Genomic DNA, 18,472 nt, shown 5'->3' with positions numbered 1-18,472 from the left:
TTTTTCACATAAATATTTGTGGTAATACACACTCCTCCTGTCTGTGTTGAACCATTTGTAACAACCTCTTTAAGACCGCTGTATTTTGGCCACTAGTGCTCCCGTTTGCTTTTCCAGTAGTGGTCCAGGTGTTGGGACCTAACATCTTTGCTTAGTTTTGGAGATGTATTTCTTTTTTTATAAATAGCACTGTTGGGTGGTAGCAGCTGGCAGCAAATAGTTTGATAACTTAATTTCTATTATATGTTTATTATTAACTATACCTGAAATGTTGAAACAGTCATTTCTTACCCTGTTTGGAAATAGGATATAGTGTCGTTGATTTTTGTGGTGTTTTCTTTTCCTTTATGGAAACAGTCTATATGTTTATTGTTAAAGTAGGAGGTTTATCTTAGCAGCGTCCCTTGCAGTCTGAATGACCGTGAGCCAAGCTACTTTAACTTCATGCTGCAGTTTTTAAGTTTCTAGAGTAGTGTGGTCACTGTGTGTGCCTCTTTGGGGTTGTGAGGCATCTGGGCAGGTGCACGCACAGCAGGGTGTTATCCGCGGTGTGTATCCTGGGACATTTATTTTTCTGTGAAACCGTTTGTGAGAATTGTGTGGTACCCTTTATGATTATTACAGAAGGAGAATTTTGAGTTTCAAACCTAATTAATGGCACATTTTATTTATTAACAAAAATTTTTTTTTAATGTTTATTGTTAAGAGAGAGACACAGAGTGCGAGCGGGTAGGAGCAGAGAGAGAGGTTGACACAGAATCCGAAGCAGTCTCCAGGCTCTGAGCTGTCAGCAAAGAGCCCGACGTGGGGCTCGAACTCACAGGCTGTGAGATCATGACCTGAGCTGACGCTTAACTAAGTCACCCAGTTGCCCCCTAATGGCACATTTTAAAGATTGTTTAGCAAAATTGCCAGACTGGAGAGTTGGCTGTATTTAGTAGAGATGGATTTGGCAAAAGAAAATCCAGGATTTTGTCTTCCCCAACTTCTTACTAAGAAAATTTTCAAATTAAATAAAAGTTCAAAGAGTAACATTAGCATGCCTGTCAGATTCAGAAATTTGTAGTTTGCTGTTTTTACTTTATCCTATGTATATTTCATTTTCTTTTCCTGAAGTATTTGTAATTCCCTTGCGGATATTATAGCTGTCTGCCTCCAAAAATCTCAGCACGCATTTCCTGAGGGTGATTGTGCTCGAGTGCGTCCGCAGTGTCACTGGTGTGTGCTCCCACGGTGTCCTCCACCGTGCCCTAAGAGTCCTGTTTACATTTCTCCACTTGCCCTAAGTGTCCTGTACAGCTTTCCCGTCCAGACCGTGTCCTCGGGGTTCACATCTCTGGCTGGAAGAGTCCATGGACGTTTCGGAGGGTCTGGCCTGCTTGTCTTGCGGGCACTTGAGTGTGGCTCCCGGGTCACCTGTTTACTGTAAACTGGAGATTGGTCTGGAGGCTGGGAGGTGTGCCTGTTTGCGTGGCCCCTGCAGGGATGTCCTTCCCCGCCGGTCTTCACCCCGCAGTGCCAACATCTGCCAGGCCTCTCCAAACCTAGCACCGCCTTTTCTCTGTCTTTTGACAGAATTTTCTGTAAATACTTGCAAGAAACTTTGATAATTCCCAGTCTCCTAGAAATAATGAGATTTTCCTGTCTCAGCAGGTAAAGTTTTTTAAAAAAAGTTTTTCTGCAATTTGTCTTCTTTACTAAATTAATTACGTTAGAGTAACATAATAAGGTAAAGGTGGTATGTTTAAAAGTTTTTTTTTTTTTTTTCCCAGTAAGTTTTGCCCTTTCCAGTCAAGAGTGAGATTTTGTTTTAGGAAAGTTTTTTGAAGCATCATACGGTGAGTGTGGGGACAGCACAGTGTGTGAGTGAGAGCTCAAGAGTGTGCCTCTCTTGCTTGGGCTCTCTGTTTCTGGATAAGATTAGGCAGTTGGAATATTAACTGCAACTCAGAAAAGGGAGAGGACTTTGATCTAAAGTCTTGCTTTCTTATGTTCAGAAAGCTCCCTGTGTAGCCTTCCCCCACCCCGCGGCTGTGCCTTGCACGTTTTAGAGGAGTGGCGCTCATCCTGGGGACCCCAGCGGGGACTGGTACCAGGAGAAGCTTGGACGTGCCCGTGAGGAGGGCGCACTTGGAACAGGAGCGGGCTTGGTCTCCCATGTTGCGGAACCAGTGTAGTGCACCGGGCTCCGACCTGCTGATGTGTGCACGGTACAGCGTTCCCCGGTCTTCGAAGTGATCTTGTGAAGAGCAGCGGGGGTCCGGTGCTCTCCATTTGGGAAACGGTACATCGGGTGAGGGGGGAGCAGATGGGGCAGAAGGGAGCAGGGGGCGCCAGTCAGGGTCCGGTGGTGGCGGGAGCAGTCCTCTCTGGTGTGTGGGGGGCGTCTCCCTAGCAGGTGGCCACTTGCCCGCCCAGGCGGGGACTGTCGTTGGATGCTCACTCCAGGTAGGAGATTGTAAGTTTGTTGGCCTTGCCTGATGGCTTACGATGTGGGCACCGTAGGAGGGGACTGGGTCAGGGTTTGCCAGGAGAGCGAGTGACAAGACAAGAAGAGTAAGGAAACGGAGGAAGGCAGGGGAGGAGCTGTCGTGGTGGATGTCCGAGGAATCAGAGTAGTGAGGAGGGCACTTAGTCCCCGAGGAAGACCGTGGACAGTGGCACGGTGGTGAGGCCACGGAGGGAGGGAATGGTGGCAGCCGGGAAGTGTGGGTGGGCATGTCCGTGTGACGGAAGGGGACGATCGAAGGTGGTTGAGGATGTTGTGGTTCTTGGTGATGAGAAGGTGCGGGCTGTGACCCTGGAGGCGTGGGGGCTGGAGGGGCAGCTGTTTTGAAGCGATGATGTCCAAGACCTGAGGGGTGAGCTGCAGAGTCCTTGTTGCCGAACACGGAAGAGGAGAGTGGGCCCCGGGTCCCCGGGTGGCTGGAGGACCGGCTGGCAGGGGCTTCGGCCCCGTGGGCTGCATTCGGCCTCCTGGAGGTGGGCGGGGTCCTGCAGGGCGGGGCTGTCACGTGACAGTTGCCAAGGGAGCCGGTGCTGCGGGCGCTGAATGAGGTCGGGGAGCAAGGCTGAGCGGCTGAGAGTGGACTCTGGGAGACGGGTGGTAGCCACTTGTCGGGCAGCCTTGGGCAGCGAGGCGGGCAGAGCCCGGAACCTTAGAGGGAAGAGCCTCGTCCAGAGACGGGTGCTGTGTCCTCGCTGTGTGTGCCACCTCTGTCCTTCCTGAGCCCCACACAGTGAGCACAGCCTGCAGGGGCCCCCAGTGAATTAATTCTCAGATCCTGTCATTTTTGAGTCTGTCTTCCTCAAATAATGAGAAAGCTTTATATTAGTTAAGAATTTTTAGCAGTAAAACGGACTCTTCTCTCCTCCACCAATTAGGCTTTTTAATTTTATTCCATTCTGTTGCATTTTTGTCTCTAGAAAATGAATTCAGCGTGGTCTTCAGTTAAACCTGTGAACACAGGGCTGTGGTTGTGCGCGCGTGAGGACTGAATACGCGAGAGCCGAAAGCAGTCCTGTGCGTCCATGCAGTTTGCAGTAGACGCTCTCGTGGTCTGGAGAATGCGTGTCCCCACACGAGTTTTGTGCAGACTGACCCTGCGCCGGAGTCACATTTGGTTTGCAGGATAAGCTGCTTCCCTAAGATGACTTGACTGTCGCACGGGTGCAGAATTTGCTGGTCCCTTCCTCTGGTTTCTGGAAGCCTGAGGGGCCTAAAGGGCACCGCCGGCTTGTTGGCTGTTCTCTTGCCCCGGCGGCCGGCCTGCTGACCTGGTGCCCAGCTGTGCTTCGGACCTGAACTTGACTCCTGTGCTGCCCCTGCTCCGGCTGTCCTGGCGCCCTTCCTCCCTGTGACCGCCACCCCCTCACCACCTCCATGGGCTCGGTCTTTGTGTCCCGTTGAGGAGACGGGCCATAGCAGTGTCTGTGGTCACTGACGCCCTAGCGTCCGCCTTTTACTGATCCTGGCAGCAAGGGGGTGTCGGGGTAGGGTGAGGGGCAGGTGCACCCTCCGCTGCCTCCCCCGTGTCCTCCGCTCGCGGGTCTGAGGAAATCAGGCTGGCCGCTTCTGGGCGGGGCACTTCATAGCTGACGTCGTGTTTAAAATTTTACGTCAGCTGGCGGCTCGCTTGTGTGGATGCTCTAGTAACGACCTATTACTTCGCTGTTTTTACAGAGTCCTTATGTTCACACATGTCTCTGCTGAACTTGTAAAAGAGGCACTTGGATGATGGACTGAAAGGAACGTTGAGAGTCCGGGAAAAGTTTCAAATCGGAGAGTTTTCAATTTTCACCCTAGTCCGGCAGCTGTGCTGCTCACGTACATACAGATGAATGAAGACCCCATTCGGGAAGACACCTGGCCAGCGGTCCAGAGCGGATGCAGGTAGGCGGGGCGGCCCGGCGTTCCCCAGTCAGCGTGCCACCGTGGGGACCTGCGCGGATGCGTCCGCACGGCTCCGAGGGTCGGCTGTTCTTCCAGCCCCGTGACGGCCAGTGTTTCGTACACCTACGTGTGGAAAAACAGCTTCCTTGTTTGAAAGGCAGGGACGAAGCTAGTATTTTTCTCCGCCGTCTTTCGCCTCCCGCAGGTTGGACCTCCAGCAGATTCGCCAAGTGAAGCGTAAATACCCGCTTAATGGGGTTGTAATCAGGAGAGGATTTGTCATTTCTTTTTGAAGAAAGAAGTGAAAGGGGTTTGACTAGAGGAGTAGGAGGTTTAGGGTGTTTGTAGCAGTTTTGATGAAAAAAGCTTTTGTATGTTGATTTGGAAGAACTTTATTGGAATGAAAGGGATGGAAATGAAAGAGATGTTTAATGGAAATTACTTCCTACTTTGGTGGCCCGCAGTTCGTGCAAGTAGAACAGAAGGTTAGACTTTGCGTGATTTTTACCCTCCCCAGAAACCAGGATGATACAGGGTGCACTGTGAAATAGTTAAGTCCTGCTTAGGACCTGAGTGAGCTCTTCTCCATGCCAGAAATAAGTCTGTCGTAACATTTTAAGATTCTTTGATGAATGAATCTGAGAATCATGCTAGCAAAACTAATAAACCTACAGAATGGTTGCTGTTTGATTTAGAACTGTTCCTTGTTTTTATTTACTATAGTGTTTGGAATTCCTTTGTAGAAGAGCCACCGGGATTCACATTTTTAAGTACCCCTTTTCTTTTATTTTCGTTTCTCATTTGTGAAGATAATATGGATTCCGGTGTTCGGCATTTGTCAGTAGGATTACTTTGGCCCGAGATGACAGACTGAAGTGTCAGCCATCTGCCGGTGTGTTGTTCAGATCCGGGCCCTCGCGGCCGCGTAGACACAGGGGCACGTCGCGTCTTCTCGAGCCCTGGTTCTTACCGCCTAAGCAGGGGTGTGTTGTGGTGTGTACCTGCGGAGGTTCTGAGGACGAATAAATGAGCTCGTGTGTCGGGGCGCAGTTGGGTGCCCGGCACACTATAGCTGTTCTGTGGAAAAGCATTGTTATTGTTGATCATGGAGTTTACAAGAAAATATTTTTATTTTAATTGCGAGAGTTGTTGTCAGGTGTTTTGTTGATCAGTGAAACCTCCCGTGTTTCTGCCGTTTGAAACAGTAATTCATTTTCCAGAGTTCTTTTTATGCATACCATTCCAAATTCAGCACTCCTGTCTTCTTCCTTGATTTTGAAGTCCTTGTCAGGTGGGAGAGCAGATTATAGCGGTGGGTCGCGGGGTGGGTCGCGTGGTGTAAGTGCCCAAAGGATCTAAACCGAGAGAGGCTCTTGCTCTTAAGGGAGAGATTGTTAATCCTAGCCAGTACTTTGATCTTGTGTTTTTCTTATTCCTTGGCAGTTTTAAGAGTGTGTGGTATAGGCTGAAGACAGAGTGGGTACTCTGTTCCAGGTGGCCCGTTAGATACGTTAACATGAGACCGTGGAGTCTCTTACCGTTCCCAGCTGTTGCGTGGTGGTGTTCGATTTTGGAAAATTGCCGATCCCTTGATCAGTATTGTTTATAAAATTGTCTTCAACCATTCTTCCCATTAACATAGACCAAGGCTCTGTTGCTTTTAAACTCCTATGTCAGTTATGAATGTGCCCATTTACAAATGAAGAAAATTCACCCACAAGGGGGGGTTCTCTTTCTCCTGCAGCAGGAAACCCAGGTAGGCCTTCCAGGGTCGGTACGGTGGCTCAGCTGTGACCATAGGCTGCTGCCATCTCAGAGCTTACAGCTGAGAACCTCACCGGGTAGGGCCTTTCTCCTCCTCTGTGGGCCTCTAGGGAGCTGGACTAACCCGAAGGCCCCCAGAACAAGTGTCCCCAGAGAAACCGGCACAGCTGCAGGGCTCTCCTGGTGAAGTCTGGAACTTTGGTGTGCACACTGGCTGACTTCTGCATTGCATTCCTGGAGGCCTTCCTGGGGGTGGACCCAGGTTCAAGAGAGGGAGCCAGTACTGTGCTTGATGGGGGGAGGGACTGTGGGGGGGAGGAATCTGAGGTCATGCCTTAAAATCCCCACAGCAGTAAATAGATCAGTAGGCGGTTCCCAGTTCGGGGATCTATGTTTGACAGAGCGTGGGTGATCAATAACAATTTGAAAGTTGAATATTTGTGTGCTCTTTATGTATCTAGTTCAACATATTAGGGATTTCTATTTTTTTTTTAATGTTTATTTTTGAGAGAGAGAGACAGACTGAACATAAAAGCAGGAGAGGGGCAGAGAGAGAGGGAGACACAGTATCCGAAGCAGGCTCCAGGCTCTGAGCTGTCAGCACAGAGCCCGACACGGGGCTCGAACTCACGAGCCATGAGATCATGACCTGAGTCGAAGTCAGACACTTAACTGGCTGTGCCACCCAGGCGCCCCAGAGATTTCTATTTTAAAGTAACTTAGGTTTATCTGTGTAATTCTGTTGGAATTTAATTGGTTACTAAAGTAGTAATTTATGTACACCTAATGACATTGGACAGCAAGTCCTATTATGTACTGTACTGCTACATATATATAATTATATATATACATACTATTACTATTTTTCATGTGTTTTTTTTTTCCCCCTAAAGTCAGACTCCATTTTTTTTACTGGTTTATCCAAGGTTTCCATTTTTCTCCTTTGTGACATAGTGTAATCATTCTGATAGGTACAGGGAATGGTAATGATACATAACCATGTACATAATGCTCAGATTTATTTAGCAACTACTTTTGCTCTGTTTAATTAAAATAATTTTAAAACTTTGATTTTACTTTTATCCAGTTGATGAAAATTCATTGTTGAAAATGTTAAGTAGTGCCAAAGACTTCTAACAAAAAGCAGGCCCTCTATTCCTTCTGCTATTTACCTTAAGTGTTGGTTAATACTATGCGGAGACAAATTTCTCTGGATTCTGACAGTGCTGAACCAAGTAAGGCAGTGCGATGACTTTTTTTTTTTTTTTTTTGGTACATTTTATTTTCCCTGGAATTTAGCCATTTCTTAGTTTTTTCATATTTGCTTAAATTTGTTTGCAACTTGGTCTCTCAAACCATCCAACAGCTTTATAAAACTCCGTGTACTGTGCCACGTGGCCAGTGCCACACATGGCCCATCTGTCCGTGGATCCCCAGAGACGCTTCTCGCACTTTCAGCTCTGTTGTCATCTGAGCCATGGCCTCTAGCTGCTGGTGCCCTGTCGTCCTTGGAACTCCATTTTCATCTCTGTAGCAGGATCCTCCTTGTTTGTGCTCGCTGTGCCTCCGGTGTTGGTGTGTGCTCTTGCCTAGGAAGAGGCTGTGTGGCCTCAAGCAGCTTTCAGAGTAGACTGCGAACGAGTTGGTGGTTAAAGTGGCAGGTGGAACGTGTCGTTTATGCATACTCTCGACTTTTCTGCATGTATGAAATTGTCTCTGATACGGTTTTCCAAAAGTGCACTTAGAAGATGAGGTTCTTTCTGAGACCCTGCATCAACATTGTCTTCATGCTGCCCCCGTGCTGGCGGGGCCCAGGATTCTAGGTGGAGGTCACTTGTCATTCAGAATTCTCCAGGCATTGCTCCGTCTCTGGCCTTCCAGATCTCAGTGCTGCCATTGGGAAGTTGGATGCTGTTTCCAAACCTGTCTACGTGTCCAGTGGTCTTTGCCTCTCCTCTGGAAACTTCTGGACTGCTGCTTTATGTGCTATGACCTGTACTGCAGTGAATGTCCAGTTGGGTCTTTTTCACTTGGTGACATTTTCAGTCGGTCCCCCCACGGGGGTTCAAAGATCCTTCCGATGGTACCCATCCTCTCTCTCTGGCTGTATGCAGCTTGGATGTTTTGCTTCTCAGGTTGACCTTTTTTTCCCTAAACTTTGCCAATTATTCATTCCCATTTTTTCATTCTTAGGAAGTTACTGACTTTATTTCCCAGCCTTTTAAAAAGATTTCAGTAAGGGGCGCCTGGATGGCTCAGTCGGTTAAGTGTCTGACTTTGGCTCAGGTCATGATCTCGCGTTCATGGGTTCGAGGTCCACGTCGGGCTCTGTGCTGACAGCTCGGAGCCTGGAGCCTGCTTCCGATTCTCTGTCTCCCTCTCTCTCTGCCCCTTCTCCACTCGCACTCTGTCTCCCTCTGTCTCAAAAATAAAAATAAACGTTAAAAAAAAAAGATTTCAGTAAGCATTTTAAATTTCTAGGAGCTCTTTTTTGTTCCGTTTGCTATTTCATAGATGCAGGTAGCTTATACTTCTGAGGCTATAAATTGCATTTTTTAAAAAGTATATTTTTTAAAGTTTATTTATTTGAGAGAGAGAGCACGCATGCACAAGGGAGCAGGGGAAGGGCAGAGAGAGGGAGAGAAAGAATCCAAGCGGGCTTTGTGCTGTCATTGTGGAGCCTGACATGGGGCTCAAACCCACGAATCATGAGATCATGACCTGAGCCAAAATCAAGAGTTGGTCACTCAACTGACTGAGCTATCCAGGTGCTCAATAAATTGCATTTTTAAGAAGACTTTCTTGGGGGCACCTGGGTGGCTCAGTCGGTTAAGCATCCAACTTCATTCAGCTCAGGTCATGATCTCTCTCTCTCTCTCTCTCTCTCTCTCTCTCTCTCAAAAATAAAAATTAAAAGAAAAACTTTAAAATGACTTTCTTGAACTAGCTTGGCCTGTTAGGAATGTCTTTGTGTTGATTTGCTTTTTGGTCTGTTTCACCTGGAAGTTTTCCTTAAATCTCTTAAGATCCGAGGTGGATCCTCTAGCAAGGCACAGAAAAGTTGTTTGGAAGCTGCATAGGTAAGGGAAGTGCTCTCTCTTGAGCTTATCACTTTTGCTCAGCAGCAGGGACAGGGTCTTCTTGACAGCCTCCCAGGAAGATCTCACAAGAGGCAGAGCTCCCACAGGGAGGAATGAGTGAGGTGGCAGGGCTGGGGGCCCTCAGTGTGGTGTGGACGAGATTGGTGAGGGTTCCTGATTTGAACAGGTTGCTGGAACAGACATGGGTCTTTGTCTTTGGGAAATCTGGGTCCGCACAAAGCTGACCGCTGGTTACAGGCACATCTTGGAGGCGTTGGAGGTTCTGTTCCAGACCATGATAATGCGGATGTCCCCGCAAAAGAAGTCAGATGAATGTTTTGGTTTCCCAGTGCATATAAATGTTATGTTTGCACTGTGCAATAGTCTGTTAAGTGTGCACTATGTCTGAACAATGCACCATAGTGTAATCAAAAATGAGTTTATTGCTAAAATCTGCTGACCATCAACTGAGCTTTCAGTGAGTCAGAAGCACTGATTCCCCGATCACTGTCACAAATATAAAAATAATGAGAAGGCTTGAAATATTGTGAAAATTACCAGAATGTGACAGGGAGACATGAAGTGAGCAAATGCCTTAGACAAAATGACGCTGATAGGCTTGCTTGACACAGGGTTGCCTTCGGTTTGTTAAAAAACGGAGCATCTGCAAGGACACTACCACTACAGCAAAACGTGATAAACGAGGTGTGAGTGTTTTGGAAGATGGGTCCCAATGAGCTTCTGCTAGAACAGTTTGAGTGTATGTGGTTTTGTTACCCATCACGGTTTAGTCCAGTTTAAGTAACTTCTGTGAGTCATAGAAGAGTTAATTTTGTAAATTATGGCTCTACTTCTTTTCACATTTCAATCAGCAAATAGATGCAGCACCTAGTAAAGGGTCTCGTTCTGTTTTCTGTTGGCAAATCTGTGATCCTCAGGTGAGTGATGCCACCCACTTCCAGTGACAAACTGCCATCGGCGCCCAGTGACTATAAACATGCCTACCTGCTCCTCTGTCACTCTTCCGCTGAGCAGCGTGCGGTGACCACCCCTTCGCAGCGCGTAGAGTGCCTACTCCCCACTCGTCACAGCTCAATAGTACCTTGTATTCATTTATGCTTAGTTATTTGGACATTTAGGTTGTTGCCACTCTTCTGTATTAGAAATGATGATACTGCAGTGAATAGGCTTGTCTGTTTTGCTAGTGTGTCATCACTGGGATAGGTTTTTAGGAGAGCTGAATTAGATCTTACATGCATACGTGATTCTGTGAGGTGTTCATGGGCTTTGTACCATTGTGCCTTCTTACCAGCAAGCGGTGTGGAAGCGTGTCTCTCTCCCCCATCTTGCTTCTGTAGTGTGTTGTCAGCTTATGAATCTTTGTTCGTCAGATGGGTGACAAAGGAGTCTGTAGTTTCATGTGTGAGGCCTCTTTGGCCTGCCTTTTTCTGTTCTTATCTCCAATTTTCTTCTACCTTTAGAAGCTCTTTTATTTTTAAAAAAATTTTTTTAATGTTTATTTATTTATCGAGAGAGAGAGAGAGAGAGAGAGAGAGAGAGAGACTGGACACGAGTGGGGGAAGGGCAGAGAGAAAGGGAGGCAGAGAATCCCAAGCAGGCTCTAGGCTCTGAGCTGTCAGCACAGAGCCTGATGTGGGGCTTGAACCCACAAACTCTGAGATCATGACCGTAGCTGAAGTCGGACGCTCAACCAACTGAGCCACCCAGGCGCCCCTCGAAGCTCTTTTAAAGTTGGAGTTACTAGCCTTTGCCTGTGATATATTTCTTACACTTGCTGCTGTGTGGTGCCAGCTTCTGGGAGACCACTCTCCTTAAATCCCTGGCCTCTTACTCCTGTCTGCATGGGTCTCATCCTGTATCACAGATGTCATGCTGGACTTAAACATCTCTGGTTTCTCGGATCCTGTGTGTTTATGATGCTTTTCTGTCTTGTTTTCTGGAGAGTATCCTCCAGTTACTTCCAGAGATTTGTGGGAGGTGTAACTTTTGAGCCCATACATGAATGTAAATGTCTATACCCTCAATTGGTAATTTAGCTCGGTATGGAATTCAGGGTTCAAAGTCATTTTACTTCAGCATTGCAGGTATTGTTTGCTGTTTAGCTCAGTGTTAATGATGGAAGAATAAGTCTAGTACCTCTTTTTTTAAAAAGTCCTTTTTAAAAGGAACTTTGCAAAAGGACTTCTCTTTTTTTCTAAGTTTTTTTTTTTTTTTTTTTTTTTTGAGAGAGAGAGCGCGTGCGTGTGCACAAACAGAGGAGGAGGAGCAGAGAGGAGAGACAGAATCTCAAGCGGGCTCCGTACCATCAGCACAGAACCCGACGCGGGGTTTCAACTCACAAACTGTGATATGACCTCAGCCGAGATCAAGAGTCAGATGCTCAACCGACTGTGCCACCCAGGAACCCCAGGACTTTATTTTGCATAAAGTAGTTTTAAGTTCAAGGCAAAGTTGATCAGAATGTACATTTCTTGTATATCTCTGGTCCCCTCCCCCTCAACGTCCCCTACTAGCCACATCCCCCACCAGATAGTACACTTGTTACATTGGCATGCCCACATTTACATGTCATGATTGCTCAGAGTCCATTGTTTACTTTGAGCTTCACTCTTGGTGCTGTACGTTCTGTGGGTTTTGACAGATGTATTCAGATCCACCATTCTCGTATCATTCAGGGTAGTTTTATTCCCTGAAAATCCCCTATTCTCCAACTATTCATTCCTTTTTCCCCCAACCCTTAGCAGTCACTGCCTTTTATTGTATGCATAGTTTTGCCTTTCTTAGAATGTCATAGAGTTGGAATCTTACGTAGCTTTTTCACATTGGCTTCTTTCACTTAGCAGTATGCACTTAAGGTTCCTTCCGTCTTTTCATGGCTTGATAGCTTATTATTACTGAATAACATTCTATTTGTTGACACGCCATGGTTTATTTATCCAGTCACCCACTATAGGACATTTTGGTTGTTTCCAAGTTTGAGCATCATAGAATGAAGGTGCTATAAACATCCATGTGCCCAGGTTTTTGTGTGGACATGTTTCCAGCTTCTTAGGGTAAATACCAAGGACCATAATTGCTGGATCATATGGTTAAGAGTATGGTTAATTTTGTAAGAAACCACCGAACTGTCTTTCAAAATGGCGACACCAATTTGCATTCCCACCAGCCATGAATTAGAGTTCCTATTGCTTCACATCCTCTCCAGTGGTTGGTGTTGTCAGTGTTCTGGATTTCGGCCATTCTGATAGGTGTGTCGTGGTGTCTCCTTGTTTTTAGTTTGCATTTTCTGGATGACATATGATGTGTAGAGCATCTTTTTGTACGTGTTTTGCCATCTCTACATATATCATCTTTGGTGTTAAGGTGTTTGGCCCATGTTTTAATCAGGTTGTTTTTTCCTGTCGATTTTTAAGAGTTCTTGTTATATTCTGGTTAACAAGTCCTTCAGATATGTTTTCTTCCAGGTGTTTTCTTCTTCTGGCATGTCTTCTCATTTTCTTGATAGTGTCTCTCATAGAGCAGAAATTTTTAATTTCAATGAAGTACAGCTTATCAGTTAACTTCTTTCACGGATTATGCTGTTGGTGTAGTATCTAAAAAGTCATCAACAGAACCAAGGTCATCTGGATTTTTCCCTGTGTTGTATTTTAGGAGTTTTATAGTTTTTCACTTTACATTTAGGTCTGTGATCCATTTTGAGTTAATTTTTGTGAAGGATGTAAAGTCTCTGTCCAAATCCGTTTTTTTGTAGGTGGATGTCTATTTATTCCAGTACCATTTGTTAAAAAAACTATATTTTCTCCATTGTATTGCCTTTGCTCTTTTGTCAAAGATCAGTTAACTATATGTGGGTCTTTTTCAGGGTTCTTTATTTGTTCTATTTGTCCATTTTTAAAGAGTCAGTACCACATTGTCCTGATGAGTGTAGCTTTACAGGATGTCTTAAAGTTGGGTAGTGTCAGTTCTCCAACTTTGTTCTCCTCCTTCAGTATTGTGTTGGCTGTGCTGGATCTTTTGCTTCTCCCTATAAACTTTAGAACCAGTTCATTGATATCCACAAGATAACTCATTAGGATTTGGATTGGGATTGCACTAAATCTATAGTTCAAATTGGGAAGAACTGACATCTTGACAATACTGAGTCTTCCTGTCTATGAACATGGAATATCTCTCCATTTAGATATCTCTCCATTTAGATTTCTTTCATCAGTTTTGTAGTTGTCATGTAGATTTTGTATATGGGGTCTGTAGTGATGTCTCCTTTTTGATTTCTCATGTTAGTGATTTATGCCTTCTCTCTTTCGTGTTAGTTATCCTGGCTAGAGATTTATCAATTTTGGTATTTTCAAACAATGATCTTTTGATTTCATTGGTTTTTCTCTGTTGATGTCTTGTTTAAAATATTACTGATTTCTGTTCTAACTTTTATAACCTCTTTTATTTTACATTTAATATGGTTTCCTATTATAGTTTCCTAAGGTGTAAGCTTAGATTTTTAATTTTAAATCTTTCCTCTTTTCCCATACATGCATTCAGTGCTGTAGATTTCTCTGTAAGCACTGCTTTCCTTGTATCCTACAAATTTTGCAAAATGTATTTTGCTTTTCATTTAGTTCCAAATATTTTTAAATTTGTGTTGTGATTTTTTTCTTTGAACAGTGTATTTAGAAGTGTGTTGCTTAATCTCTGAGTGTTTGGGAATTTTCCAGCTATTTTTCTGTTATTGAATCTAGTTTGATTTTATCGTGGTTTGCGAGCAGTTGCAGGATTTGTTTATTTATTTATTAGCTTTTTCAAAATTTATTTTTGAGAGACAGAGAATGAGCAGGAGAGGTGAAGAGAGAGGAGACACAGAATCTGAAGCAGGCTCCAGGCTCTGAGCTGTCAGCACAGAGCCTGACGTGGGGCTCGAACCCACGAACCATGAGATCGTGACCTGAGCCGAAGTTGGATGCTTAACTGACTGAGCCACCCAGGCGCCCCTGTTCCTTTAATTTTAAGATGTATTTTATGCCAGAGTGTTGTCTTGGTGAATGCTTCTGGGACCTTGTAAAGTATTTGTATTCTGCTGTTGTTGGATGAAGTGGTCTATTGATGTCAATTATATCCAGTTGATCAGTGGTGGTGTTGGGTTTGACTGTGCACTCAGTGATTTTCTGCCTGTTGGATGTGTCCATTTCTGATAGAGGGTTATTGAAGTGTCCCACTGTGTAGTTGTACAACTTTGGCCTCCCTTGATTTGATATTCTGTTGTGAGGTACATACATGTTAAGGATTGTTGTCTTCTTAGAGGATTGATTGCTTTATAATAATGTATCTCTTAAAAATTTTTTTTAACATATTTATTAATTTTTTGAGAGACAGACAGAACGTGAGCAGGGGAAGGGCAGAGGGAGAGAGGGAGACACAGAATCCTAAGCAGGCTCCAGGCTGTGAGCTATCAGCACAGAGCCCAACGCGGGGCTCGAGCCGATGAGCAGTGAGATCATGACCTGAGCTGAAGTCGGACGTTTAACCGATTGAGCCACCCAGGCGCCCCATCATAATCTATCTGTTTATCCCTGATGACTTCCCTTGCTCTGGAATCTGACTGAAATTAATGTAGCTACTCTCGCTTCTTTTGATCAGTCTTAGCATGGTATATATTCTTCCTTCCCACTATTTTTAATGTAAGCATATATCCTTAAAGTGGATTTCTTGTGAGAAGTGTACAATATGGTCTTTTATTTTGATCCACTATGACAGACTTGGTTTTCTAATTGGTGTACTTAGATCATTGACATTTAAGGTGATTATTGGACTAATATCTGCTATATTTGTTACTATTTTCTATTCATTGCCCTTGTTCTTTTACTTTAAGAGACTGCCCTAGAGTCTGCAGGATCCTTTTACAACTAATCCAGTTCACTTATGCGTGAGCTATAATCATCTAATACATTGTTAATATTCTGGAAAAATGTTACCATTTCTGTTCAGAAAGATGGTCTCTAATGATCTTTATGTAGATTCGAGTTTTTCAACTCATTTTCTTCTCTCTGAAGAATTTCTTTCAACATTTCTTGAAGTGCAGGTCTTCTGGAAACAAATTCTCTTAACTTCTGTTTGTTTGAGCAAGTCTGTTTCTTCTTTACTCTTGAAGGTTAGCAGAATACAAAATTCTGGGTTTTTAGTTTTCTCTCAGCACTTAGATACTTCACTCCTTTCTGCTGCCGTGCTTCCTGAGGAGAAGGCGGATGCAATTGCTCTTTGCTGCTTCTCCATCCATAAGGCGTGTCTTCCTTGGGCTGCTTTCAGGAGTTTGTCTTTGCCCTGGATTTGCGCTGTGAATATGATATGCTTATATGCGGTGTTCGGGCATTTATCCTGCTTGGTGTTCTCTGAACTTCCTGCGTCTCTGGTTTAGCGTCTGACGTTAATCTGGGGAAATCCTCAGTCATTATTGCTTTGACTGTTTTCTTCCGTTCCTCCGTCTCCATCTTTTCTTCCTGGCATTCCCCTTGTACATGTTACTTCTTTGTAGTCGCCCCACGGTCCTTGGATATTCTGATTTGTTTTTTCCTGTCCTTTGCTCTGCTTTTCAGGTTTGGACCTTTCTGTTGGCATGTCCTGCGGCTCAGAGACTCCTTTCTCAGCCGTGTCTGGGGCTCACTGGATTAACGTCTGCTCTGTTTCTTACTGTGCCCTGTTCCTTGCCCTGTGTTTTCTTCTACTTTCTCTCCCACTTTTCCCTGCTTTTTGTAGTTTGGATTGCACTTTCTCCATCATGAGTCCCTCATACACATTCTTCATTTCTGTTCTGGTGTTTTGACCTCTGCTGTCTTTTTTTCCCCTGATAATTTCTACCTTTCTTTTTACATTACTCATTTTTTTCTTGCACGTTGTCTACTTTTTTTCATTAGAACCTCTAGCTTAATTTTGATAGCTACTTGGAATTCTTGGAATGATCGTTCCACCACCCGTCATGCCAGAGTCTGGTTCCTGTGCTTTCTGTCTCTTCAAACCGTGTTGTTTCCTTTTTCATGTGCTTTATAAGTTTTTGACCAAGTTGGACAGGATGTGCCAGATGAAAGGAGCTCACAAGCCTTTAGTGACCTTCGATGGGGCGTGGGGGGCGGGATACATTCTGTAGTGCTCTAACTAGGCCTCGTGTCTTAATGGGTCTGTGCCACTGGCTGACCCTCGTGTCCTCCTCCTGTCCGCTGTGGGACAGGACCCGCGGCAGCTGGACTTTTAATCTCCCTGCCCTTGGGCAGGGATTGGGCTCTTGGGGATGGGCCTTGTTAAGAACCAAACACTTTGTTCTGTCTCTGAATGGCTACTTTCTCCCCTCCCTCTACTGGGGGCTGGAGGGGAGTTTTCTCTCCCCTTCCTCCCCCACCTCCCCCACCACCCCCCCCCCCCCCACCCCTCACCTGGAACTGCGGCACTCCCAGAGGTGAAACCCGGGAGCACGTGGACCCTCCCTCCCTTCCTGCCAAGATTGGCCACCGGGGGCTGGGCCCCAACTTGTGGGCGCGGAGGCTGTGGGTCGGCTCTTCCACCTGCTACCCCCGCAGGCTCTGCCCGAGGCGCCGTGTGTGTCCCTCTGCAGGCCTGTCTCTGTTCACCCTGGGACTCCTCCTCTGGCCACTTGAAAGATTCCTGATCTTGTGCAGCTTCTCCCCTGTTCGGGCAGAGGGAGGACTCCGCTCCTCACGTGCAGGCTTCCGAGAGCTCCCGCTCTCCATGTTCGTGCCTCTGGCCCTGTGTGGTGACTGTGAAGGCCTCGGTGGCCTTGAGGACCGCCGTGCGTCCTCCTAGTCCATCTGCAGAGCTCCGGGGTCCTTGCACATGTGGTGGTGCACCCAGCCTGGAGCGTTTGTACCCAAGGGGCCGTGTCTCCACGAGTGTCGATGCCCGTTTGCCAGAGCAGAGGCTTCCCTGGGGGCGGCTCGCTCCTCTCCGGTGATCTTGCCACAGCCCTCCTGTGGCGGGAGAGCGAGCCCCGTCGGGACACGAGGTGGCAGGTGGGCCCCAGCGTTGCTTGGCACGTGGGGGCGGGGGCAGACAGGTGCAAGGCCGGCCGCCCTGTCCCAGTGAGCTCCATGTGGGAGGCAAGGTGGCCCTGACACCAAGGGGGTAGGGTAGTTACCGTGGACCCCCAGTGATCCTGTACCCTCGGGTCTGTTTGCCTGTCCGTTCTCCTCATCCTGTCCACCCCAAGCCTAGAGACATTCCGGGGTGACGGCGGCGGGGGGGTGGGGCGTTCCGGAAAGTTTGGTGTCCTTCCAGGCTGTCTTCCATTGTCCGTGAGCTGTCTGCTTGTCTGTGTGGGGGTGCCCAGCGGGGAGGACGGCGCTGGGCACCTGGGACCTGCCTGTCTCACCGTCTTCATGAACAGGGACAGACAGCCCTGCACTGACCGGTTGGCCGTGTGTCTGCTTGTTCGCTTCACTTTGGAATTGTAAGTGGAAGTAAGGAAGTGTGTGTGAGCATGCGCGCTCTCAGGGACGGCCAGGGATGGCGGATTTGCAGATAACCCCGGAGCCTCCTTCTTCCAGTCAGGGGACCGCTAGACTGAGCTTGTGGTCACATGTTCTTTGTTTTCTTTATATTTTGCTGCCTAGCGTGGATTTCGATCACTGTAGTCAGGGGTGCTTTTGCCGCATCCCACGGATAGCGTTTCCAGTTTGATTTTCTTCAAGGTCAAATTTCATTGTGATTTTGTCCTTGAACTGTGGATTAAACAAGATTGTGGTTTAATTTTCAAAAACGGGTGTTTCCAGATATTATTAATTTCTCTTTCCCTTCTGATGTGGTAAGAGAACAAACTTCCTAGGAGTTCACGTTGTTTTAAGTGCATGGAGGGTTTGTGCTTTGGGTGGCAGGTAGTGTGTCTGAGTGAACATCTCAGGTGAACTTGGGGGAAAAAACCCGTGTAGTGTAGGCTCTTTGTGGTGTTCTGGTCTTCTGCGTCCTGTCTGATTTTCCACCCACTCCTTACTTCCGTGACTGAGAGAGGAGAGCTCACGTCTGAATGTCTGATTGTGGATGTGTTGATTTTTCCTGTCAGGGCCGTCGGGTTTTGCCTCATGAACTCCAGTGTTCTGTACCCAGTGCACGTACCATCAACCTGTGAAATGTACCGGCTTCTTGATTGACTCTTACCGTTTTGAAATGTTGTCTTGATCCCTGATAACTTTGTCCTGAGGTGAATTTGTGTGGTGCTAGCAGT

General features: G+C 46.3%; 1 protein-coding gene across 4 annotated transcripts in view; it reads left to right on the top strand.

Annotated features, from left to right (window-relative positions):
• Positions 1–18,472, top strand: part of SPIN1 (spindlin 1) — a 75,015-nt gene that overhangs the window by 32,285 nt on the left and 24,258 nt on the right. For all 4 annotated transcript variants that reach the window (XM_053205372.1, XM_027041223.2, XM_053205371.1 and 1 more), the window contains exon 2: positions 4,184–4,393. In XM_053205372.1, coding sequence (XP_053061347.1) covers positions 4,342–4,393 — 52 coding nt within the window. In that variant the 5' untranslated portion in view covers positions 4,184–4,341. The remainder of the gene's footprint in view (positions 1–4,183; positions 4,394–18,472) is intronic.

Source organism: Acinonyx jubatus, chromosome D4 (genome assembly GCF_027475565.1).
Source record: "Acinonyx jubatus isolate Ajub_Pintada_27869175 chromosome D4, VMU_Ajub_asm_v1.0, whole genome shotgun sequence".
In the NCBI taxonomy this organism is placed as follows: domain Eukaryota; kingdom Metazoa; phylum Chordata; class Mammalia; order Carnivora; family Felidae; genus Acinonyx; species Acinonyx jubatus.
The sequence above is the reverse complement of the archived record's forward strand: the minus strand, read 5'-3'. Positions and strand labels throughout refer to the sequence as shown.